Below are 26563 nucleotides of genomic sequence, written 5' to 3' on the forward strand. Positions count from 1 at the left end.
TTCACTTGCAACAGGATGTTATGTGAATACAGAATTAATGTCTGCAGCCTGTCACTTGGAATTGCTGCTGTTTCTGCTGCTGGAGAGCTCCCGGGGTTGCAGAGTCCTTGCAAGCAGCAATAACAGGAATGTGCCTGTGATCCTGCAAAGCCAGAGGAGGAGCAGGGAGCTGCGAGTCTCCCCCATCACTGCGGGGTGTGAATAAATAGATCTAATCAACAATTTACATGTTAGCCCCGGACCAGGGTTTATTTTTAGGATGTGTCATTCAGCCCAAGCGAAACCTCTGCATCTCAGGCTGGTGGTGTTTCTAAAAGCACCTCTAAGTGATCACTGAGGCTGGATTTTGAGCTGCATTTACATTTTGATAGAATCTGCTGCTTTCCTTATCTGAAACAAAGCCTACCTGATCTTCATTAATTACACTATCATTTCACGTGACCAGGGTGCTACTAATTACAGTTATCTGTCTGTTCTTCACCAGATAATACACAAAAAAATTGTTATCCCTGGCTGTATCTGGATTAGCTGGAGCTGTAAGGGGGGTGCACATGGTGATGGGTTTTACAGGTGGAGTGCAGGTATTTATAGACTGTCTGAGGAAATGCTGGATGAGTGGCTGCTGCCCCACTGGCTGTGCTGCCATCCCAGCAGCAAAACATACAGAAAACACTGCTTAAACACAGAAAAATGGTTACTGCAGGGTGGCTGGAGCAGGCCATCTCCACAAGAGAGGTGATGGAGTCCTGGGACATCCCAGACCCTCCTGAGCACAGGTGTAGGGCTGGAGGGGACACTGCTGGAGCAGGGGTTGATCCCAGAGGTGTTTCCAGGCTCAGCTATCTGGGACTCTCTGGCAGTGCCTTTTTTGAGACAGAAAATCTCACGGGGGTTTCACAGAGAGCTGCAAGCCCTGGTGGTGGTGCTGAGTGCTGCCCCACTAACATCAGCTGCAGTCTGAGCAGGGCAAGCACAGAAAGGGCTCCTCTGAAAAGAGGCAGCAGGAAATGTCTGAGCTGCTGGGGAGCTGTGGGTCCAGAGGGCTGGAGCCAGGAGCCAGAGGCTGCAGGGAAGGGGGTCCATGAGGGCAGAGCCTTTGCTGGAAGAGAAGCCCAGGGGCTTTCACTTGACTCCTGTTTCATCATCCTTCCACACACTGATCTCTTCAGATGCTCTCCAAACCTTTGGTTTGCTTTCTGAAGGGGAAAGGACTTGTCCTGGAGGAGGAGCAGAGCCAGGCTGCTGAGGAGAGCTGGTGGCTGTCAGCTGGCAAGAGGGGAGGGACACGGAGGCCAGAGGGGGGGACACTAGGTGAGGCGATGTTCACACTCAGCTCCATCCACTGTGAGTGCCAAACACACCTGCACTCCTGTTTGTGCTGCTTGCTGTACTTGATAAACTGATAGATGTGAGTTTGGGCATTTTTGTTACCTTTTTGTATTCTGAAGAGAACTAAAGATGGTTCACATGATTTTTTTTTGTGCCTTCTGCAGTGCAGGTGATACAGGCAGGGATGGAACAGCAGCATCTTTACACTTGTCAAGTCTCCATCCACACCCAAGGCACTGCCTGAAGCTCAAAGTGATTTTCTTGCAGGCTTGGAATGCTACACCAACAGGGAGAACAAGAAACTCAATGGAGATTATGCTCCAGAAAAACTGTATGCGTGGCCCAAAAGCTAAATATGGAACCATGGAAGTGCACACTGCGGTGGTAGGGGAGGTGGGAATGCTGAATGGGGAGGTTTCCTGCCCTTCTGGCACCAGGAACCAGGGGTCCTCTGGTTCTCCATGGTTCTCCTTGAGGACCACTGGTTCTCCATGAGGACCTCTGGTTCTCCATGAGAATCTCTGATTCTCTGTGGTTCTCCTTGAGGATCTCTGGTTCTCCATGGTCTTCCATGAGGATCTCTGGCTCTCCATGGTCTTCCATGAGGATCTCTGGTTCTCCATGAGGATCCCTGGTTCCCCATGGTTCCCCCCAGGGCTGTGCTGGTGCCTTGCCCGGAGCTTGCTGTGTCAGCAGGCAGCAGTTTCAGGTGGGGCTGCTCTGCTGGCAGGGCCTTGGTGTTCCCAGCAGGGCAGGGCAGGGATGCTCCTGTCCCAGCAGGACACTGGGCATGCAGGTACCACCCCACAGCAGCTGCTTCTCCTCTGCATCACTCCCAGGGACAAAACTCCCATCCTGCTGCGTGGCAGGGAGCCCTGCAGAGCCAGCACGGAGGGGACAGGCTGGGCAGCAGCTGGGCAGCACTGGTTTAATCCTTTTTGCCTGTTCCTGCCATGGAAGCTGTGTACTGGGTGAGATGTGTGTGTTTGGGGAGGGCTGGCCCGGCCATTAGCTTGTCAGGGTTTGCAACACTGGCAACTGGGGAGAAAACTGTTATTAAGTGTAACGTGGCACCTTGGAGACGGAAGCATGGGGAGACAATAAATACAGCCTTCCATAATGCCATTTTATGGTGTCACTCTTCAGAATTTATTAAGACTTAGTTGCAGCCATGCCTGCAGCCTCCTGTGCTGGAATCAGTAAATTGTGTTCATTATCTCCAGCACTTGCTCTGACCTGCTGTGGCGTGGGGACACCCCAGCTGCTTTCTGTAGCCGTTCCCCTGGTGCCAATCCAGCTTTCCTGGGATTGCTGGGACACCCCAGGCAGTGCTTGGCTGCGTGGATGGACCCCAGGTGTGATGTGGTGGTTGAAGAGAACACTGAGGGACTGAGGAGCTGCCAAAATCACCACAGCTCCACAGGGAGCAGGGAAGCAGCTGGGCCAGGAGGGAGCCATGGGCACGTTGGAGCACACTGGCACATTTGTCACTCCACTGTGGGACCACTCCAGCAGTCCTGGATGTGCTGAGGATGCTGGAGGTGGAAAAGGGTTCACAGGAGCTCCCTGAACTGCACACAGGGAGATGCTACACCCCTGCTTGGTGTCCTCTTGCACCAGTGTTCTCAAATGAAAACACAAATGAAATTGTGCTCCTTTTGCCCACTTTTTGTCATGACAAATCTCAGCAGCAGCATGTTTGTGTATCTTCATCCTTATCCTCAGCATTTAGGTCCAGGATGGAGGAAAACAAGTTCAAGCCCAACCTCCTGTTAATTTATTATGTTCCTTGTGCTTAAGGGCAAAATTTAAGTTGCCAAAAGCAGATGTTTGCATGCTCTTTTTTTAGCTCTCAAAGTACTTTCTATGTGCTTGATTGATGGACGTCCCTGTTACATTAATAGCTGGGCTTTGCAGAAAGCTGTTATTACCAGGAGAATCTGGTGTGGGTTTCAGTTTTTCTTCTTGCATTGAAAATCCATTATTAATGTCTTTCTGAGGGAAAAGAAAAAAAAGGTTTCAATTCAGGCATTTTGCTTTGCTTTCTCAGGCTTCTTCTCAACTGTCTTTACAGTGGTGCTTTTAAAATCAATATTACAATTGTTCTTTATATTTTACTGAGTGGTTGAGGATTTCTGTATCTTGCTATTGATTTCTGATTGTATTGCAGGACATGTAGGTGCACACAGGTTGCTCTGTGATGGATAACTTTATATGTCTTCCTAATCATCACTGAGTTGCCTTCTGCGTGTTCACTCTTGCTGGATGCTGCTGCTGAGTTTGGAAGGCGCCAGGAGAGCTCTGAGTGCAATCCTGAGACACCAAACTTGTGACTTCTCATTTAATTCAGTTTGGTTTTCAATCAGACACAGGGGTCACATGAGGCTTGTGGGGTCTCCTCTTTTGTGTTGTCTTTGCAGAGTTCTTCTGCCCTGGCTTTTCAGGCAGCTTCATGTTCTGTGTTGTAGGAGCAAAACAAGTCATTGTCCTGGCTTTGTGTGGGGTGGTCATAATGCACCTTTAGCTTCCAGCACTGACCTTGGCCCTTGGGGCAGCTCTGCAGGCAGATCTCAGCATTTCAGAGGTGCAGAGTCATTGGATCCCAGAATGGTTTGGGTTGGAAGGGAATCCTGAACTCATCCAATTCCAACCCCCTGCCATGGCAGGGACACCTTTCACTGTCCCAGGCTGCTCCAGCCCCAGTGTCCAGCCTGGCCTTGGGCACTGCCAGGGATCCAGGGGCAGCCCCAGCTGCTCTGGGCACCCTGTGCCAGGGCCTGCCCACCCTCACAGGGAACAATTCCTCATTCCCAATATCCCATCCAGCCCTGCCCTCTGGCAGTGGGAGCCATTCCCTGTGTCCTGGCACTCCAGGCCCCTGTAAAAGTCCAAGTCTCAATGAAGCAATGCAGAAGCCCAGTGTGCATTGGTAGCTGCTGTAAAGCTGGATTTGCAGACTGAGGCTCTTGGAGCACATCAGCACTGATGGCACAATCTGTGTGAGAGCTTGTTGGCACCAGAGGAACCTGTGAGGAGTGACAGGACTGTGGCCAGCACGGGTGCTCCAAAATGCTTCCGTGGCTCCAGGTGGGTGTACAGGGGAAGAGCTCTGTGTGTGTGTGGGCACACTCCTTCCCAGCTCTGCGTGCCCTGGCACAGGCTCCACATCTGCCAGGGGCTGTGGCTGTGCCAACAGGCACTCTGCAGAGGGCTGGCTGTGCACAAACCTCTGCTGGCTGGACTGGGCTGTTTGCTCCTCAGGCTTATCCTGGACAGGCTCCTGCACCTTCACACATGGAGGCTACACCTGGCTTCTGAGGAATTGGTTGTTGCAGTTTGTCTGTCCGTGCTGGGGACCAGGACAAGCACTGGCACAGGAGCTGGTCCTGTGTCCCTGGGATAGCAGGGCTCCGTGGTGGCAGCGCTGGCAGGGACACGGCAGAGCTTGGGAGGGGATGGGGCTGGCATGCATAACAATGGGCAGGCTCTGACCTTGCCGCTGGAACTCACTTAGCAATTCTGTTGATATTCTGGAAACGAAAATATAATTCAGGCCACCTTCTCCTCCAAGCTGACCCTGAGAATCTGGGAGAAGAGCTACTGAATAATTAGGGGCTTTTTTTTTCTCCCCTCTTTTTGCTGGAGTTACTGCTCAGTGTTGAACTGTGCTCTACAGTGTCATCACTTCCCTTGAACTTACTGCTCCGAGTGTACTTAGCATTAACATAATTACGTAGATTGCAGTCTCATTAATCACCGGCGGCTGCGGCACATCCTTGTTGTGCTGTTTCGTGGGTGGCTTGGCTGGTGGGAACCCCTGGCCAGGGATGGGGGCTGTGGCTGGAGCACTCCCCCTCTGCTCCTGAGCCTGGTTTAGCTGAGCTTTGTGTGTCTCACCCTGCAGGATCTGGAGTGTTTGCCAGCACTGCCATGATTGCAGCCTTGCTGCTGCAGAGGAGAAAAGGGAAAGGTGGGTTTGTCCCAAGGGAGTTTGGCTGGACCATATCCCTGCTGCTGTCCCTGTGATTTGTGTCTGTGGGGTCCCAAAATGCAGAGCCCAGCCTCGTGGCTTGGCAGTGAACACCCAGAGCCTGAGCTCTGTGCAGGGTCTGCTGCAGGGCTGTTTGATGATGCTGTGCCTCTGTCGCTGTGGCAGAGCTCTCAGCCTTCCTGGCAATGTAAATTCTCCTGGCTGCATGCTAAAATTACACTGAGTTATTGATTTATCTTTGAGAGGATTTCCTTCCCGAGGGACATTTCTGGCTGTTGTAGTGATTTAGTTCTCCTGCAAGGGCAGAATCCGTGGCAGAGCAGAGCCACCCTCCTGCCCTCGAGGCTGCAGCTCAGGGTCGCGCTCCCTCAGGCTTCCTCTGCAAGCTGATTTCTGTTCCAAGGCTGGGACAAGGTTACATGGCTGTTATTTCTGTGTAACAACTGCAAATAAAAGGGCATTTTCAACTTTCCACTGCAGAAGCTGCAAGTCTGGGACAAGCCTTTGTGCCGTGGCACCAGCATTATCTTGGGCATGTCTCAAACCCAGCTCCAAGGCTGGCACGTGGGACGTGTGGAGCCATGCCAGCCTTAATACACTTGGACTCCTGGGAATGTTTAATTCCTCAAAGTGGGGTATGATGGGAGCAGGAGCATGCTAACACTTCTCTCCTAAAGCTGCAGGGTACAGCCTCTCTTTTCTTTGCTTTCTACTGACTCACCATGGACCGTCTCTAAAAACCAGGCCAGGTGAGTTTCTGCTGGTGGTCGTGAGGAAGCCAAGATAGTTCTTTTCTTCTATCCCCAGTTTTCTCCCCTTGGCCCTGAAAACCCCCCCACCAACTATGGCTCAGCTGGTGAGCACCATCAGCAGAAGGACCTGACCCTTCAGGACATTGCCCAATATTTCAGATACTCCGTGGCTGGAAAATGCCCAGCTCTGTGTCCTTGGGTGCCCATTTGAAGCATGTCCCTGTGGGTTCCTGTATCTAACCCCACTTTCTAGTGGATTTGGCACCAGTCTCAGCTGTACACTGATAAAATGGGAGGCTGCTCGTGCATGTGGTGTTATAAAACAGCATCCACCAATTAGGCCCAGGGAGAACGTCAATTTATTTTCCTGTGAACCAAGTGTGGCACAGCTCCTTCCTTTCCCAGTGATCTATCTGTGAGATAAAACACATCTTTAGTGTCTATCTTAAATACTGCAGTGTTGACAAGTTCTCTTGACAGAAATTAGGCTAATGTCCCTAACGGCTGCGTTAGCTGTAGAAACAAGGCTTTAAATTGAAGCTTCGCAAAGCGCTATTCCAGCGCGCTCTCCAAGGCATCTCCTTATTCCAGCTTTTATTATCCAAATTTGTTCTCGCTCTGCCTTGGCAGCAGGGCTGGCAGGCAGCTCTGCCCATCCATCCTGCTGGTCTGGCAGCCAGGGGGTGGGAGCAGCACCTCCAGGCTGGCCCGGGCAGTGCTGGCCAAGCCCCGCGGAGCCCTCGGCCCCGGGATGCTCCGGCTTGGGGGGCACCACTGCTGGGACGGGGCTGGGGCCTGGGTGAGGGGAGGCAGCTGACACCCATTGAGCACAGAGGGGATCCAAGGCAGTCAGCTGCACGCCCTGACAGCGGCACAGCGTGTCCTGAAACGCTCCCACTGCGAGCTGGAGCTGGGAGAAGGGAGTTTGTGTTGTGCGTGTCTCATCCTTGCAATTTCAGCGCTGAGTTACAGACTCAGAAGCTGGGGACAGGAACAGAGAGTGCTGAGGCCTGGTCATGAATCCCCTTCTTGAGCTTCCCAGCCCTCCCCTGGAAAATAGTTTCCTTTTCAGCTCCTTTACCCTCCTCAAGTTGAGCCCTTTTAGCCTTTAACTCCTTGTTTCCAACAACAGATTAACCAGGGCTGTTTTAAACCTCCTGATTCTCACACTGGTGTTGGTCCTGATGGATTATCCCTCCCTATTGTGTCCTTTCTGTGCCTCCACATTGCCAGGTTCTTTGGTGGCCCTCTCCTGAGTCGCTGAGAGAGGAGGAGAGGCTGAGAGTGACACATGTGGGAGACACGATGGTTGATGATGTTCTGGAGGTGCTAACCTCCATCATAGTAAAGAAGCCTCTCTCAAAAGGTATTAAATGCCTAAAATTCCACAAAATTAATATCATCCTCAGTTCCTTTTGTCAGGTTCTCAATTCTCCTGGTCAGCTGCCTTGTTCTTCTCTGCCTACATCCTGCATTGATCTTCTCTGAACGTAGCCAAGCCTTCAGCATCCCAGATGGACTTTCTGGAGTAACAAATAGACCTGAGAAATGACAATTATTGAATGGATTGTAGCATTGGCTTGGGGATAAATATTGTAGGGAGTTGGAAAGGGATTAAAATTGGCTTTTGTAAGCTTCTCATGGATGTTGACTTGGGGACATGGTGAGACAAAGGTCACTGCAGTGTCTCTGCAGCCTGGTGTGCCATTTGAGAGATGAAATATCAGTGTGGCTGGATACCTTTGGTCTCTCTGTTTCTTCTGCTCGGACCTTTGTGGGATTAAACTCTCTAAACTGCTGCAGTTCACAGACTTCAAGCCCAGTATCAGAAGAAAAAATAAATCAAGTGCCTTGTATTAAATCCTGAGCACATGGCTCCTGCTGCACCCAGGGCTGTGGTAACTCACTGCAGTGCCTGCCTTGAAGCTGGGGAGAAGGCTTTGCTGGCAAAGTGAGAACAAGTTGTGCCCACTCTACAAAAGGACACCCCTTCTTCTTGCTGCCCTGTGGTTATTTTTTCCTGGTGTGTTTGCTGCTGTTGCACTGAAGGCAGAGCAGCCCTCCCAGCAGGGAGGTGGAGAATGGAGCACTTGTTGGATGAGCTCTTTGCCACAGGAAGCATTTCCCTCCTGCAGCAGCAGCAGCAGGTACATCAGCAGATGCTGCAGCAGTGCCCCCATCAGAGGCCCTGTATTTCCCCCTGGAGCCCTCCTGTCACCCCTCCTTCCCTGAGATCCCTCCTCCCCAGGCTCCTCGCTGGCTTCCACCTTCAATTCCATCACTTCCAGACTTCCCAGGGGGCCCAGGCACCTCATGGGAGGGCCACGCTGTGCCCTGTGTGTGACAGACACCCCTCCTGTCCTTGTGGCTCCCCTGCACGGGAGGGATGAGGTTTGGTGTGTGTTCAGCAGGCTCAGCTCTGGGCATGAGGCTGGGCCCCCTGGTGTGCCACCACCATCATCATCGTCACTTTGGCTGCCATGGAGGGTGGGTGGCAGTCACAGGGACCTGCTCTGGCACTGCCAGGCCCTGCCTGTCCCCACGGCCCTGCCTGTCCCAGGGGCTCGCCTGCCCCTCCTTCCCCCTTGCTGCAGGAGCTGCAGGAGAAGCCAGGTGGATTTGGCAGGCGGTGTGAGGAGAGAGCCCAGCCCAGCCTCCCCCACAGGGTGCCTCTGTTTGAATAGCAGCGTTCAGAGCACTCAGCACCCACTGATCAGCTGGGAGAACATAAATCCCAGTGCCACAGGAGAGCCCTGGCTCAGGGAAAAGGCCCAGTTGTGAGCGCCGTCCAGCCCAATGTCCAAATGGAATGGTGCTTTCACATCTCTAATCAAGGGTTACTTAGTGGAGAGCCCCTTCCTTGTGAGGCTTTGTTCTCTGCTAGCTGTGGATTGAATCACAGGAGGAGGGATTGGATTCTGGCATCATTTTAAAAACGTTTTCATTCTATTTGCTGAGGGGAACAAATTACAGAGAAGACCTCTCAGCACTGTGACAAAAGAGTGGCTCTAAAACCCTTTTCAGCCAAACAAGTGTTTGAGCTGAAGGCCTGATGGATGGTGCTTAAAGATGTGGTTACTGCAGCAAGGTTGGCATTAAAAATCACTGGGTGCAAGAAAGTTCTCCCAAGGTTACTGTGGGGGTTGTCTCCCTGTAATCCTGGTGTGAGCAGCCCTTAACACCCTGAGTCCACGAGTGAGCTCTGTGGCATCAGCCACGGGAGAGCAGCAGCACAGCAAGCACCAGTGGGTCACTTGTCTCTTGCTAAATGAAAAACTGCAACGGGATCAGCCCTTTTGGGGTGGCTTCACTGTGGCAGGAGGGCTGGAACTGGATGAACTTTAAGGTCCCTTCCAACCAAACCATTCCATAATTCTTTCCCTGTCCCTGTCCAAGTGGGGTTCAAGCAGAAAGCAGTGCTGCTGCTTTGGGACCTGTGAGGAGCCTGGGCAGGAGCACACCTGCTGTTGGGATGTACCAGAACAGGGTGGCTTTGGGGCTTTCCCAGGAATGCCTTTGCTGCCGGCAGCTGTGCTGGATGTTGGACAGGGGACAGATTCACCCTTGGCAAGCTTGAAAGCATTTCAGATGGCTTCTGTCCCTGCTCCAGTGCAGCACAGAACAAAATCAGTGTTGGAGAAGGTGTCATACTTAGACATCACCATTCTGACAGGTCAGTTTCCAGGATGTTTATTAACATAGCTTGGAATGTCACCGAAAGGTTTGTCTGATAAACTAGCCAACTGAAGTTCTTACATGAGACTTCCTTGGTTTTGTTGAAGTGCTTTGAACTCTTCATTCAGTCTCTCAACAATTCATTCCCTTCAGGCCTTTCTGGAAGAGCCTCTGCAAGGTCTGTGGCTGGGGGATCAGGCCCTGCCTGCTCCCTCTGTGTCTGGGTGTGAAATTCTTTGAATCCCTCAGGGCAATCCCCAGGGCCTTGCCCTGGAAGAATATGCTATAGAGTCTCCACCTAGGCTGAAAGGGAAAATTTCCCCATGGAGCCTTGCACAACACTATGAACCACCCCAATTCCTTTCCCCATATGTCCCAAACTCTGGTAGTTTCTCCTTTCCCTGTTCCCTCATTGGTTGTGGTATCCCTGGTGGCTGGCTCTGCGTCTCCCCTGTAGGGCAGTGCCCTTTGCCCTGACCTTTGTGCCACCCCAGTGCCTTTGGACCATTGGGCACTGACCCCTAATTAACCCTGTGCACACCACATGGCCAGCTCTTTTGTCTCTGATTCCCCTTTGGCGTGCTGGAATAAACCTTTGCAGGAATTTGTCATACAAAAGGCCCTTCTGCCTCTCGTGGCTGAACTGGCCATGGTGAGTGTGGTGTGTGGACTTGGCTGCTCTCCCTGAATGTTCACCCAAGCAGCTTTTCCAAGGAGATGCTTATTGGGAAATAGGCAGTAGCACCCACCATCTAAACCCCTGTGTTGCTCCATCTGGGTGCCCTGGGAGGCAGAAGGAAGCAGCAGTGCCAATTGTTTGCTCATGCTGTAAGGACAGAAATCCTCTCTGCGGGTTTCCTCTGCAATCCCAGGAAGAGAAGGACATCTCTGTCCTTGTCAGCCCTCTGGGCAATGATCAGACAGAACAGCGATGAAACCAGGCTGGCAGCACCGGGGCTGGTCACTCGCAGGCAGAGGCAGCCCAGCTCCTCCAGCCCGAGCTGGGCAGTGCCTGGGAGAGGTGGCACCGTGGCACTGGGCATGGTGCATCACCCCAGGGGTTCCTCCTGCATCCCATCCCCCGAAGAGCCCCTGCTGTCCCTGGTTACCTGAGCAGTGGAGAGGCAGTGCCCAGGCTGGTGCTGCTCTGAGGAGATGCTGCGCTCAGCAGGCAGCTCTGGCTCCCCAGCAATACCGTGGGAGGAGGAGCTGCCCAGGGAGTGCATTTGTAAAGCATTTCTTCCCCAGGAAGAGGAGTTTGTCACAGGAGTTTGTACTTGGGATGTGCACACAGGTGTCTGAGCTTCCTCCCTGCCTGAGGTGGGGAATGCTGGGGGGGCTGGGGCAGCTGCTGGGGGAGCTTCCAGGCCTGGTGCTGTGAAACCTCTCCACCAGCTATCAGGAGGAGGTGACATAGAGCATATTAATGACATTTTCCAGTGGCACTTAATTGGGAGGAGCAGTGAGTGTCAGACAGTGAACTAATGCAAAAGGCTATAGCTGAGTGAAGAAGGGAAAGAAAAAGAAAGGAAAGAAAGGAAAGATAGGAAAGAAAGGGAAGAAAGGAAGAAAGAGAGAAAGAGAGAGAGAAAGAGAGAGAAAGAAAGAGAGAAAGAAAAGAAAAGAGAAAGAAAGAAAGAAAGAAAGAAAGAAAGAAAGAAAGAAAAAGAAAGAAAGAAAGAAAGAAAGAAAGAAAGAAAGAAAGAAAGAAAGAAAGAAAGAAAGAAAGAAAGAAAGAAAGAAAGAAAGAAAAATATAAATGAGATTCAGGCTCTGGGCCTCTTCTTCCCATCAGTAATCCATCTCATCCTTACCTGTGTCTGTTACATGTCTTCCTTTTGTGTGTAAAAATGTTCTGTTTTGAAGTAACAAACAATCTGGAGAGTGGTAGATTTGCCTTTGTAGGAAAGAAGGGAAAGAAAAACGGAGGCAGGCTTTGCTGCTTCCTTGCTCAGCAGCTCTAACCAGAGTCTGGGGTCAGGTGTGAGCTGAGCCCCCAGACTGGGCCTGGCTCCTCTGTTTTCCTCTGAGCACGCTGGTGTGGGACATCCCCTCCACCCAGGCACAGCTGGAGTCAGGCACAGTGTCCCCATGTGCCACCAGCACGGGATGCCCCAGCCTCAGCCAGGTCCCAGCCCTGGCACTGGTGGCTCCTGGAGCTGGGGACGCAGCTGTGGGGAGCTCCGCTGCTCGCTGGGATTTGTCTCCTGGTGGTTTTTAATCATTATTTTATTAAGGGAGAAGGTGTGGTGCCATCAGATAACTTATTATGGATGCTCTGGCAGTGTGATTATTTCAGTACTGCAGCACTGCCGGTGTGGTTTGCTGGAACATTCACATATTGATTCCAGATTCCTTTGTTGCCTGTACTAGAAAGAAAGTCCCTTTTCCCTCACTCCCTACGTGGAGAGAAACAAAGAGTAAAGGAAGGTAGCTGTTATCTGAGGCTTGCTCACACACCGAGGTAATTTTTGAGAGCTGCAGAGCCACTTACTGACTCATAACTGGGGCTTGTTTTCAAACCCTTGATAGATTTTGAATTCTCTTACAATGGCAAACAAGGATGCTCACTTGGGGATGAGCCAGGGATCTGCCTCAGTGAGCTGGATCACCTTTGTTCTGCTTGCTCCAGCCTTCCCAGGGGACATTCCTGTGCCAAGGGGGACAGGGTGTGCTACAGGGGGAGAGACTCCTGTCCCTCTTGGGCTCCTCTTGATGGGCAGTCAGTGGCTGTCAGCTTTGTCCAAGGGGTGGGGATGGGATGGGATGGGATGGGATGGGATGGGATGGGATGAGATGGGATGGGATGGGATGGGGAAGCCACTGCCAGGAGTGCAGTGAGTTACTGCACAACCTTGGTGGGAGGTTTGCAGGTCAGTGTGTGATGTACAACTTGCCAGCCTGTAGCTGTGCAGTGAGTTGGGGCTCAGCCCTGTCCCCATGCTGGAACACAAACCCACCTGTGGAATGTGGAATGATGTGCTGGAAAGGAGCCCAGGATGAGACCTTTCTCCTTTAGTGAGGAAACACAGCTGGTCATTTGGTTGCTCTAGAAGAAGAGAGATGGGGTTCTTTGGTTATCACTGCGTGCTGCATATTCCACCAGCAGCCCTCTGCTTTTACTAATGTGGTGCACAACGTGCCTGATCCTCCCTCAGTTGTGAGCCTGGTGGAAGCATGTCCTGTTTTCCATTTGTTTATTAATTTATCATCTTGTTTTTAGCCTCTGCAAAGCTTGATATTGGTATAGAGCCTGGGAAATGTGCACAGAGCAGAGTAACAGATAGTTGTGATTTGGTTACAAGGCAATAATTTAAGTGGACAGGTTTAGCTGATAACATAAAGCACATGAGAGAAATCGCTTTGGTTTATAAATGTCAGCAGAGCCCCTGCGAGGGAGCTGCTGCCTGGTGCTGCTGCTCCAGCCAATATATTATAAGGAGATATAAACAGATGTCTGAAAAAATCTGGCTGACCAAGATTAAAAGAATGGGGCTATAAATTAAAGTCTTCCCTCGGCGTCTCTTTAAGCATCTTTATGGACAGAGTGCATCCCAATGAAGGAATGCCAGTGCTCAGAGGGACCTCCAGGTGCTTTGGGCTGCAGAGGCAGCACCCAGGGGTGGGGACAGCTTGTGGGGACAGCAGTGTCCGTCAGAGCTGGCATGGGAGACCAAAGCCTGTCCTGGTGCTTCTGCAGCTGATAAAGGGATTAAACCAGGAACAGGAATAACACCATCCCTGCAGTGTCGCCACAGGATCAGTGTCTCCTGCCTGGAAAATAAATGCTGTCGCTCTGCTTTGACATTTATTCCCAATAAAGACCTTGTCATTTGTGCAGTGACAAGGGTTTCATCCTCTGGGAGTACTTTTCCTGTTGGACACTGTCTTTTTGGCTGTGAGGCAGCTGAGTGACTGAGGGGCAGGTGGGAGGCACGTCCCCAGCAGCGGCATTGGGAGCTCTGCTCACACCCTGGGGCTTTCTCCTGATCCATCATCCCAAGGCAATGCAATAACACCTATTCAAACAGAGAGCAGGTTCAGATTGGATATTAGGGAGGAATTGTTCCCTGTGAGGGTGGGCAGGCCCTGGCACAGGGTGCCCAGAGCAGCTGTGGCTGCCCCTGCATCCCTGGCAGTGCCCAAGGCCAGGCTGGACACTGGGACAGTGGGAGGTGTCCCTGCCATGGCACTGGATGAGCTTTAAGGTTCCTTTCCACCCAAGCCATTCTGTGATTCTGTGATCTTATTTTTAATTGATTTTAATTTATTTTAGTTTTGGTTAAAAAAATCCCAAGAGTGGGATATTTTTTAATTGGTAAGGGTTCCAAACCAATTGTGGGAGCAGGAATTTGCTGCTTCCCTCTCCACAGCTGGAGCCCTTCTGGCAGGTTTGTGGAGGGGATTTCACAGCTATTTCTACTCACTGGGTAGTTGATTTAGAGCTGGGAAATTAACTAGAATGGAAACTCTTCTTTCCCTTTATGAGGAGCAAGGGATGAGGTCTGGCAGCTGTAGGATTTGCAGCTCTCAGGGAAGAGGGACGATTCAGTAACACATCTATGCAGTGCCTACCTGTGAATACACATATTTTATTTGTCTGAGGTGTCAAGGAGAAAAAAATGTTACGAAATGGCTTAAATGAAAGCGTGGTTTTGTATTTTTTTAATTGAGTTTCATTTCCCAAGTGCAACTTAATGCAAACAATAAGTAAAAAATTAATTTCTCTCGGGAAAAAGCTATTAACAGAATGGTTCTGTTTTAGCAGCATGTGAAGCTGTGTAATTGCTTACACATGTATTGCTCCAGTGTGTGCTCCCAGTTGCTGAATAGTATCAAATTATAGGAATCAAAGAGAATCAACTATTTTTAAGGGAAATGTCTAGAAGCTACATACTGAAACATGATTAAAATTCAGGATTTCCAGCTTACTTGTCTAAATCAAGCAATTTTAATCACATTATTCAAGCCAACCCACCCTCAAACACACTTTTGACTTCAAAATACCCCAAGCTAAATAAGACAGAAGACCTTCCTCGAGCAGCTGTAACATTTTTAAGTGTCAGTGTCAATCTTTTTGTTGAAAACAGAGATGTTTTTCATGGTTTATTTATTAAAGCAGCGCATTTGTCCTGCTGTGCCATGAACCTGGGCTGCTGTGCTGGGTGGGGAGGGGAAATCTCTGGAGCACCAAGAGCTGCTTAAACACATCAGGGCTGTGAGTTTTGCTCTGGGGTTCGGATGCTCCTGGTTCAATCCCATTTAGTGTGCAAAGCAGGAGCAGGAAGGGTTTGTGCCTTGGCTGATGCAGCCTCGGGGATTTGGCTGTGCTGGGGGTGCAGCTCATGAGCACCAGGCCTGGGTTTGGTTTTGTTTTCTGCTTGCTGATGAGACAGTTGAGTAATGCCATGGCTGACTCTCACAATTAAAAGGCAAATATTATATATATATATATATATGAATGTTAAGAGAAGTTTTATATTTGTGTTTTACCCCTCTTCTGTTGTTATCAGGGGTGCCCTGGGTTTGGGACATTTGGGAGGGTCACTCGTCACCGTGGCAGCACCTGAGCCCCACTCAAGGCCACCGCTGACCATGTCCCCGAGTGCCACATCCACACTCCTTTTAAATCCCTGAGCAGCCTGTTCCAATGCTGGACAAACCCTTTGGAGAAGAAATTGTTCCTAATATCCAATCCAAAGCACCCCTGGTGCTTCTCCTGCTTTGTGCTCCCCCCACCCTGCACGGCAGAGTGGCACAGAGGGGACAGTGCCACCTGTATGGCACTGCCACACCACACACAGGGCACCGCTACCACTCAGTGCCACCTGTATGGCACTGCCACACCACACACAGGGCACCGCCACCACTCAGTGCCACCCGTATGGCACTGCCACACCACACACAGGGCACCGCCACCACTCGCTCCTGAGCCTCTCCCAGTGTGACAGATGAGCAATGCCATGGCTGACTCACAGTTAAAAGGCAAATATCCTGTGTGTGTGTCAGGAGAAGTTTTATAGATTTATAGTTGTGTTTTACCCCCTTGTGTTGTTATCAGGGGTGCCCTGGGTTTGGGACATTTGGGAGGGTCACTCGTTCCTGTGGCAGCACTGACCCCACTCAAGGTGTCAGGAAGGGATCTCCACCCCTGGGCAGGGAAGGAGGAGTCGATGGACAGAACTTTGGGGGGTCTAAAGGGTTAAAAGATGAAACCTCCATTGTGTGGGTGAGCACATGGTGGGGAAAATCCTCTGCTCCTGGTGCTGTAATATTTTCTCTATTCAGTCTTCAGTTGTATTTTTGATAAGGTTTTAATAAACCTTTTAAATTTTTTGGAAGTGAGTAGCATTTCTCACACTGAGAACAGAAACAGGAGGGCTGGGCCCCCCAGTCCCCCACCCTTCTGGAGCCTGCTCCTGTGCTTTCCCTTTGGGTGATTCCCTCGATGGGATTCCATCCACCTCCTTCCCCTCCCTGGCAGGCTGCTGTGGCTGGATGCAGCTGGAGCTGTGCTGTGCTCCCTGTCGGGGGCCATTCCCGGCTGTGTGACAGCCCAGAGCTGCCACAGCCACTGCTGGGGCTGTGACCTGGCCTGCCCAGCGCTGGTGGCACGGTCAGGAATGCTTTGGACTTTGGGGGGAGGCAGCCAGGCCCTGGCTGTGTCTGCAGAGGAGGGGATCGTCCTCCTGCCTCCCGTTCAGCCCACGATGGCATTTCATCCTTCAGAGCCTGGCCTGGAAGGGACCTCACAGCTGACCTTGTTCCACCTCCCTGCCGTGGGCAGGGACGTCTCCCACTAGAGCAGGTTAGCATTGGCCGTGTTTTCCTTGCTGGCAGAGCCCTGTCCTGGTGTTGCCCGAGCCAGGGACAGGAGATGTGATGTTGCCCTTTTCATGGAGATCCTACAAACTCCTTTCTGACCAGCACTCCACTGCCAGCAAGGGGCACACATTGGTGAGGGCACCAAATTCCTGCAGAGCCTGACTTCTCAGCGTGGGAGGATGCTCCCATAGATAGACAGAGATTAAAGGTCCTGTGTATCACAAATTTAAGGAGCAGGAGAAGGTTGGGATCTGTCCATGGAAAGCATTCCAAGTGTGGAGGAGGAACATCTAAAATGTTCCTCTACCCTCCTCTAAAATGGGGAGATAATCACACCTGTCCTCTCACATATGCAACCAATGCAGCTTCCAGTGGACAGGACTGATGGAGAGAAAGAGAGTCTACCAGAAATGCAAACCTTGTTTTAATAGGAAATCCTCCAAGATGGATTTTCCTGCATTTTCTAAATGCATTTATGCCTATTGGATGACTACAGGCTTTGAAATGTTTCTGTCTGAATTGTGACAAACATCCCAGTCTTACACAGGAGGGACCAGGTCCTTTGATCAGGGAAATGTCTCTTTGGTCTTGAACAGGGAGGGATCAATCCAGTTGTTCCCAAGACCAGAGCTTTTTGTCTGTGAGTACATGTATTTATTCTACAAAATAATTACCCTTGCCTTCACTTCCCTTTGGTAGGAGATGCTCCTTGTCTCCTGCAAGCTCTTACTCTATCCCAGGTATCTTTTTAGGTAAAAGGAAGAGAGAAAGGAAAGGTTGAATAAGAAATCCTCCTCAGAAGGGGGAAGATGAGCAGCTTTGGTCTGTCTGTCCATCTGTGAGCAGCTCTGTGGCTGTTCACCTGCATCCTTGCTGTCCTGGGCAGGCAGAATTCCTGCATTAGGAGAAGAAATACCATCAAGAGGTAGCAACAAAATATTGCCTCCCCTTGACCCCAGTGCTGGGCTGGCCATTGAGATGTGTTTGTGGTGAAAACCACTCTGAATTTCCTATCTTTTCTGCATTTAAAACTGAAGCTTAATGTATTCTGTGTATTTTTGTCGGCAGATAGTAGTGATCATAAATTCCTTTTAATACAGTATTTCTACACCAGCACAGCCTTGATGTGCAGCGTACCTGGCTGTACTCTGAGGGATGCTTTGATTTCCCTTTGGCAGCTGCATTTTATTCTGTCTGCCCCAATCAGACACAATTCCCCTTTCTCCATGTAGCCTCCAAATCCACTCCTGGTGTGGAGTTTTAGTGCTCTGCTAGGACCTGGGCTAGAAGGGAAGGAATCGGTGTCTGCTGGGCTCAGGGTTCCACCTCCACTGTGGATCAGAGCCAGCCTGGCAGCGGAGGGACACCTTGGGTGGCTCAGGGTGGCAATTCTGGGAGGGAAAAGCAGCATTTCAGGGGTGCTGCTGGATGGGAGGAGGTCAGTGGTAGATATCCCACTCCTCACTGTATGGGATGGGGAGGAGCTGCTCCCAAGGAGGAGCACATGTCTTCAATTCCCAGTTGCTCCCCAAGCTGGAGCAGTGCAGTGCTCTGAAATAATGTGACCTTTGCTTGCAGGTCAGGCTGTTCCTGCAGGGTCACACGTGCGGCTGAACCTGCAGACAGGAGAGAGAGAAGCCAAACTCCCGGACAGAGAATATGGGGAAGGTGACACGAGACAAGAGAGAAGAAGAAAAAGGTACAGATATACAAGGCTTTGGTTTGGGTGGGCTGTGGGATTCATGCCTTTTATTAGAGGCCAGGTTCCCTGGTACACTCAATTCCTGCATCTTCCAGAAACTTCATTGCTGGGTGAGGAGCTCAGCAGTGCTAAAAGCAGAGGCCTGTTCTTTGTGTTCCCATTGGGATGGCAGTGGAAGTGCCCTGAGTGCACTTTCTGAGCGCTTCATGGCTTCTCATGCCAAAACATCAAAACAGCTTCCACGCAGACTGTGGAGTTCTGGCAGAGTTTTTGGGTTTTCCTTGATGTGCAGTGTTTGGGGTGTGATGGTTCTCTCTGTGCTTTTTTGGCCGAGCTACTTCCAGAGCGCTGTCTTTGGACTTTATCTGCTCCAATCTCAAAACCTTTCTCCTGTACCACAGTGATGACATCTTGTACTGCAACATCCAAAATGATTTGAGCTTCTGTTCAAACTAAGGTAGCCTTAGCTAGGCTGGCATCATGATGTAAGGATACCCTAATGATAGATGCTTTGGCCATTTGTGCAATGGTAGGTTTTGGGGAAAGTGACATGAGGGATGAGAGAAAGAGGAAAAAGAGACATGCAGGTCATTGCGTTGGATGGCCTGTGGAATTTATGCCTTTTATTGGAGTCCAGAATCTCTGGAGCACATACTTCCTGCCTCTTCCTGAGATTTCATTGGTGGGTGAGGAGCTCAGCAGTGCTGAAAGCTGAGGCCTGTCCTTTGTGATCCCTTTGGGATGGCAGTGGAAGTGCCCTGAGTGCACATTCAGAGGCACCTTCATGGCTTCTCATGCCAAAACTAAATGTGCAAGGTGGCTTCCTTGAATGACATTTAGTCCTTTGAAATATGTGCAGGCAGTGGTCTGAAACTTCTTTCTGAGCCTGCTGGTTGGGATCAGCTGTGAGGGGCTGAGGGCTGGCCTGAGCCCGGTGCTGTGTCCCACTGGGAGCAGCCGCACAGGCTCACGTGCAGAGCAGGCACTGCCAGAGGCCCTGGAGATCTCACCTGCCCTGCAGCCACCATTGTCAAGGTGCTGTAAACATCAGGTGGTGCTGACTTTCCCCTTGGACCCCTTGGTTTAGTCACTATGGGGAATTTCTTTCCTGAAGACCGTGGGATTTGCCCCTGGCAGCTGTGCTGGGGATGATCGGGGAGTGTGGGGCTTTGGGGGCAGCTGGCCGGGCAGGGGCTGAGCTTGGGGCCCTGTTGGGCCCATGGACCCCAGCAGCAGCAGCAGCAGCAGCAGCAGCAGCAGCCCCAGGGCCCAAAGCCCCGTGCCCCCTGCCCAGCACAGGCTGCCCTGTCCCTGCAGCTGTCACCCGAGTGGGGCCCAGGGCCCGGTGGCCGCTGGCAGCAGCAGGAATGCGGGCAGGGTGAGGATGCCCTGGCTTGGCTTTTGTCTCGGGAACAAAGCGGGCTCAGGGCAGTGCAGAGCAGGCTGGGAAGCAGAGCCCAAGGCCTTTGGAGGCAGTAAGGCTTAAAGATCAGCCCCTGCAGCAGCCCAGATGCAGGTGGCCCAGTTGCCGAGGCTGTGGTGGCCGTGAGAGCGTGCAGGTGGATTTTGCATGGCTGTGGCCTGCTGGGGGCTCTGGGCCCAGGAGTCCCTGTGGCTGCAGCAGGAAGAGTGGCTGAAGGTGTGCTGGCTGCTTTGGTGGCATGGGTGCAGGGGCCAGTGCTGTGAGAGCCCCTGTGTGAGAGCTGGTGAGAGCTGAGCCCTTGGGGACAGCGCTGTGCCCCAGGGCAGGAAGAGCAGCAGTGCCCAGTGGCAGGAGTGGTGTCAGTGGGAGCCCCTGTGCACAGGGACCCCCAGCCCCGGGGTGGCCGTGCCAGCACCCCCAGGGACCTGCAGCCCTTGGAACACGGAACAAGTGGAACCCACAAGTGTGCAAAGGCTGCCTGTGCCCAAAGGAATGGCCAAGCGGAGTCAGGTTTTAAAAAGAAACAGTATTTATTTGCCAAAGATTGGCAAATCTAGTATTTACAGAACATGTGTCATTATAACAATCGTTATAACAACAACAACAACAGCAATGTACAGAACATATTTACATGGGATCCGATGGGCTAACAATCTTCAAAACGTATTTACAGAAAACTTTGAACATTGTGAACATATTTACAGGAAACTTCGAACGAAGGGAACGTATTTACAGGAAACTTCTAAACTCGCAAACGTATTTACAAATGCATCGGATCGGTGCCATCATGTGTATCAGTCCTGTTGGAAAGGAAGCAGCAGAGCTGGACTCAGCTGGCAGCACTGGGCCCAGCAGGGCTGGGAGCTGGGCCCCAGGGGCTGGGCCGGGGCTGGCAGGGCTGGCGTGGCCCCAGGCAAGCGCAGGGCAGGCCGGGGCTGGTGCTTGTGGCAGCACAATGCAGGCCCCCTGCGGGCACCGTGTCCCTGAGCGGGGCCATCCAGCCCAGCCCCAGCCTGGCGTCAGGGGACCCAGTGTGTGTGTGGGCAGGGCGTGGGAAGCATCTGCCTGTCTTACCTGTGGGGCTCCATCTTCATCCAAGGACCATGGGCTCCTCCTCATCGTTGTCATCAACTTCCATGTCTTCGGTATCGTCTTCCTCATCCACCTCCATCTCCTCTATGTTGTCCTCCTCGTCTACTTCCATGTCCTCAACAGTGGAGGACATGGAAGTAGAGGGGGAGTCCACCTCCATCATTTCATCCTCATCCAGGCCCAGGTCCACTTCCATGTCCTCCACGGTGTCTCTGTCAGTCTGCAAGGGGCAGCACAATCTCCCAGTGGGCTTCCTGTCCCACCCCATCCATTCCCACATGGCTGCAGCCTGCCCAAGCCGGGTGCCCCCTGCCTGGCATGGCACTGTACCTCCATGGGCACAGCAGAGCACATTGTGCTGGGATTGCTGCTCCAGATCAGGCGTCAGGAAAAGCCCAGGCAGCAGCAGCACCTCAGCGCTGAGGGTCAGAGCGCAGGGTGAGCAGCAACTGACCCTTGGCAGCCGTTGCAGTGTGTGCTGTGCTCGTTTCCAGGTCCTGGACGTTCCACCTGGAACCCTCTGGGAGCTGTGATGTCACTGAAGATTCAGGGGTGCTGTGCAGTGGGAGATGGGGATGGCAGAATGATCCAATCCTTGAATGGTTTGGCTTGGAAGGGACCCTAAAGATGACAGGCCAGGTGTCACCATATCCAGACTGCCAATGGAACACGGAGTGGTGTCATGACATCCAGATTGGCAATGGGGCAGGGGTTGGTGTCACCACATCAGGAGTGGGGCAGGGATGAGTGTCACTGCATTGGGAGTGGGACAGGGATCGCTGTCACTGCATCCAGACTGGCAATGCGACAGGGATTGGTGTCACCACATCAGGAGTGGGACAGGGACTGGTATCACCGCATAAGGAGCAGGACAGGGATTGGTGTCATTGTATCCAAACTGGCAGTGGGACAGGGATTCTCAGAGAAAATGGGGAAAGTGATATGAGAGATTAGAGAAGATGGAAAAAGTAGTGACATGCAAGGCGTTGGTTTGGCTGGGCTGTGGGATTCATGCCTTTTATTAGAGGCCAGGTTCCCTGGTGCACTCAATTCCTGCATCTTCCTGAGACTTCATTGCTGGGTGAGGAGCTCAGCAGTGCTGAAAGCAGAGGCCTGTCCTTTGTGATCCCATTGGGATGGCAGTGGAAGTGCCCTGAGTGCACTTTCCGAGCACTTCATGGCTTCTCATGCCACAACATAAAAACAGCTTCCACACAGCATGTGGAGTTCTGGCAGAGTCTTTGGGTTTTCCTTGATGTGCAGTGTTTGGGGTGTGATGGTTCTCTCTGTGCTTTTTTGGCCGAGCTACTTCCAGAGCGCTGTCTTTGGACTTTATCTGCTCCAATCTCAAAACCTTTCTCCTGTACCACAGTGATGACATCTTGTACTGCAACATCCACAATGATTTGATCTTCTGCTCAAACTAAGGTAGCCTTAGCTAGGCTGGCATCATGATGTAAGGATACCCTAATGATAGATGCTTTGGCCATTTGTGCAATGGTAGGTTTTGGGGAAAGTGACATGAGGGATGAGAGAAAGGAGAAAAAGTAGAGACATGCAGGTCATTGGGTTGGATGACCTGTGGAATTCATGCCATTTATTAGAGTCCAGAATCTCTGATGCACATAATTCCTGTCTCTTCCTGAGATTTCATTGGTGGGTGAGGAGCTCAGCAGTGCTGAAAGCTGAGGCCTGTCCTTTGTGATCCCGTTGGGATGGCAGTGGAAGTGCCCTGAGTGCACATTCAGAGGCACCTTCATGGCTTCTCATGCCACCAAAACTAAATGTGCAAGGTGGCTTCCTTGAATGACATGTCATCCTTTGAAATATCTGCAGGCAGTGGTCTGAAAGTGCTTTCTGAGCCTGCTGGTTGGGATCAGCTGTGAGGGGCTGAGGGCTGGCCTGAGCCCGGTGCTGTGTCCCACTGGGAGCAGGCGCACAGGCTCACGTGCAGAGCAGGCACTGCCAGAGGCCCTGGAGATCTCACCTGCCCTGCAGCCACCTTTGTCAAGGTGCTGTAAACATCAGGTGGTGCTGACTTTCCCCTTGGATCCCTTGGTTTAGTTCATATGAGGAATTTCTTTCCTGAAGCCCGTGGGATTTCCCCCTGGCAGGTGTGATGGGGATGCTCGGAGAGTGTGGGACTGTGGGGGCAGCTGGCCGGGCAGGGGCTGAGCTCGGGGCCCTGTTGGGCACATGGACCCCAGCAGCAGCAGCAGCAGCAGCAGCAGCAGCCCCAGGGCCCAAAGCCCCGTGCCCCCTGCCCAGCACAGGCTGCCCTGTCCCTGCAGCTGTCACCCGAGTGGGGCCCAGGGCCCGGTGGCCGCTGGCAGCAGCAGGAATGCGGGCAGGGTGAGGATGCCCTGGCCTGGCTTTTGTCTCTGGAACAATGCGGGCTGAGGGCAGTGCAGAGCAGGCTGAGAAGCAGAGCCCAAGGCGTTTGGAGGCTGCAAGGCTTAAAGATCAGCCCCTGCAGCAGCCCAGATGCAGGTGGCCCAGTTGCCGAGGCTGTGGTGGCCTTGAGAGCGTGCAGGTGGATTTTGCATGGCTGTGGCCTGCTGGCGGCTCTGGGCCCAGGAGTGTCTGTGGCTGCAGCAGGAATGGTGGCTGAAGGTTTGCTGGCTGCTTTGGTGGCATGGGTGCAGGGGCCAGTGCTGTGAGAGCCCCTGTGTGAGAGCTGGTGAGAGCTGAGCTCTTGGGGACAGCGCTGTGCCCCAGGGCAGGAAGAGCAGCAGTGCCCAGTGGCAGGAGTGGTGTCAGTGGGAGCCCCTGTGCACAGGGACCCCCAGCCCCGGGGTGGCCGTGCCAGCACCCCCAGGGAGCTCCGGCCCTTGGAACACGGAACAAGTGGAAATCACAAGTGTTCAAAGGCTGCCTGTGCCCAAAAGAATGGCCAAGCGGAGTCAGGTTTTAAAAAGAAACAGTATTTATTTGCCAAAGATCGGCAAATCTAGTATTTACAGAACATGTGTCATTATAACGATCATTACGACAACAACAACAATGTACAGAACATATTTTCATGGGATCCGATGGGGTAACAATCTTCAAAACATATTTACAGAAAAGTTCGACTGTAGTGAACGTATATACAAGAAACTTCTAAACTTCCAAACGTATTTACAAAGGCATCGGAGCGGTGCCATCATGTGCATGAGTCCTGTTGGAAAGGAAGCAGCAGAGCTGGACTCAGCTGGCAGCACTGGGCCCAGCAGGGCTGGGAGCTGGGCCCCTGGGGCTGGGCCGGGGCTGGCAGGGCTGGCGTGGCCCCAGGCAAGCGCAGGGCAGGCCGGGGCTGGTGCTTGTGGCAGCACAATGCAGGCCCCCTGCGGGCACCGTGTCCCTGAGCGGGGCCATCCAGCCCAGCCCCAGCCTGGCGTCAGGGGACCCAGTGTGTGTGTGGGCAGGGCGTGGGAAGCATCTGCCTGTCTTACCTGTGGGGCTGCATCTTCATCCAAGGACCATGGGCTCCTCCTCATCCTCCTCATCTACTTCCATATCCTCGATGTTGTCCTCCGCATCCACCTCCATCTCCTCGATGGTCTCATCCTCGTCTACCTCCATGTCCTCAACAGTGGAGGACATGGAAGTAGAGGAGGAGTCCACCTCCATCATGTCATCCACTTCGATCCCCTGGTCCACTTCCATGTCCTCCACGGTGTCTCTGTCAGTCTGCAAGGGGCAGCACAATCTCCCAGTGGGCTTCCTGTCCCACCCCATCCATTCCCACATGGCTGCAGCCTGCCCAAGCCGGGTGCCCCCTGCCTGGCATGGCACTGTACCTCCATGGGCACAGCAGAGCACATTGTGCAGGGATTGCTGCTCCAGATCAGGCGTCAGGAAAAGCCTAGGCAGCAGCAGCACCTCAGCGCTGAGGGTCAGAGCGCAGGGTGAGCAGCAACTGACCCTTGGCAGCCGTTGCAGTGTGTGCTGTGCTCGTTTCCAGGTCCTGGATGTTCCACCTGGAACCCTCTGGGAGCTGTGATGTCACTGAAGATTCAGGGGTGCTGTGCAGTGGGAGATGGGGATGGCAGAATGATCCAATCCTTGAATGGTTTGGCTTGGAAGGGACCCTGAAGATGATGTGGTTCGAAGCTGAGCAAGCTCCCAGCAGAGCAGGTTGCTGCGGCCCCTGTCCCAGCTGGCCTTGGATGTTGCTGGGGATGGGGCATCCGCAGCCTCTCTGCCCTGGTCCCTGTGTCAGGGACAAGCACCCTGAGAGTAAAGAACTTCTTCCCATCATCAAATCTCTTCCAACTCTTGCAGTTTGATCCCATTCTCCCTTGTCCTGTCACTACAGTTCTTGACCAAGGGTCCTTTCCCACTTGCTTGTGGGTCAGGCTGTTCCTGCAGGGTCACATGTGTGGCCTGAACCTGCAGACAGGAGAGAGAGATCCAAATTCCCAGTCAGAGAAAATGGGGAAAGTGACACCAGAGATGAGAGAATGAGGAAATAAAAGATACATGCACCGCATTGGTTTGTGTGGCCTGTGGGATTCATGCCTTTTATTAGAGGCCAGGCTCCCTGTTGCACTCAGTTCCTGTGTTTCAGCCTGCCCAAAGCCAGCCTCTTTGAGCGACCTGCACTCCCAGAGCTGGGAGCATGCTTGCTTAAACTGCTGGTGAACGAGGCGAGTGAGGAAGCTTTGTGTGGAACTGCAAACACTGTGGATTGCCCTGAAGAGGGTCCAGGAAGGGAGACAAAATGGGGCTGGCCACACAGATGGAAAATGGGGGGAAAAGCAGGGGTGCAATGCACTAAGCCTCGACCAAAATGGTACAAGAGAGGGGAGAACATTCTTGGGGGACTACATATAAGGAAAATGCAGCAGTTGAACCGGGTGACATCAAGAAAACGTGCTGCATCACCATGAGCCTGCAAATGCCCATGGGCAACACCATTGCATTCAGAGCGATGTCTCTCTTTTACCTTGGTCACTCTCCCCTGAAGTATTACAGTTCCAATGGTAGGCCCCTGGGCCCTCACAACTCCCCCTTTTTGTTGTCTATAAAGAAGGCTTCAGCCATAGAGTTTTGCAGGCATTTAGCAAAAAAGGATAAAGTAACCATCACAATGAATATGATAAAAAACACCCACACAACAGTCTTAAGCAAAGATGAAAGCCAGCCTTTCATCCCCCAGTGGCTGGAAAGTCCACTGAACCAGCAGTTGTTGCCTTCCATCTGGATCTTGTTTCCTTGATCTTTTAGTAGCTGGATGCCCTGGTATACTGACTCCCTATGCGACAACAGGTAGAAAAAACACCTGCCTTTAAATGCCTGTCAGGCATGGCCATGGACAAGAAATTGGGGCTTGTCTGTGGAAGCACCCAGCTGAAGGCATGCGGCTCAGTGAGCAGCATCCAGATTGCTGTTCAGCAACAACGAATGGGAGCATCCTCTGACTTTGGTAATTTAGTATCTGGAGGCTTGGGTGTACTAAAAGGAAACAGATTAAGAGATTAGAAGGTGGAACTTAAGTTGTGTTCCCACTAAACTTTCTCTTCTATAAGGCAAGGGTGTGAACACAGCTTATTAGAAGAACCATATATCAATGCTTAAATATAATTTTTACAAATGTTAAGTCATATATCCTGGTGAATGATGTCTGAGCTATCTCGGTCTTGGTGTGTGTGGTCAACGCTGCTTAGGAGATCTTCTTCTGTCCTCCTTCTTCTTTCCCAGGCTGCTGCTGTCTCTCTTAGTCTTTCATTCTGTTCTTCTGATGGTGGCTCTGGTGTTTGCCTCACCGTTTCCAGAAAGAGTTTTTATGT

The 26563-nt window shown here is 52.1% G+C and overlaps 1 protein-coding gene across 2 annotated transcripts in view; it reads left to right on the top strand.

Annotated features, from left to right (window-relative positions):
• SIL1 (SIL1 nucleotide exchange factor) overlaps positions 1-26563 on the top strand; it is a 211212-nt gene that overhangs the window by 32533 nt on the left and 152116 nt on the right. For both annotated transcript variants that reach the window (XM_054288017.1, XM_054288018.1), the window contains exon 4: positions 18151-18271. In XM_054288017.1, coding sequence (XP_054143992.1) covers positions 18151-18271 — 121 coding nt within the window. The remainder of the gene's footprint in view (positions 1-18150; positions 18272-26563) is intronic.

Source organism: Melozone crissalis, unplaced genomic scaffold (genome assembly GCF_028551555.1).
Source record: "Melozone crissalis strain CALT ecotype California unplaced genomic scaffold, PUWL_Pcris_2 ptg000061l_1, whole genome shotgun sequence".
NCBI classification, from domain to species: domain Eukaryota; kingdom Metazoa; phylum Chordata; class Aves; order Passeriformes; family Passerellidae; genus Melozone; species Melozone crissalis.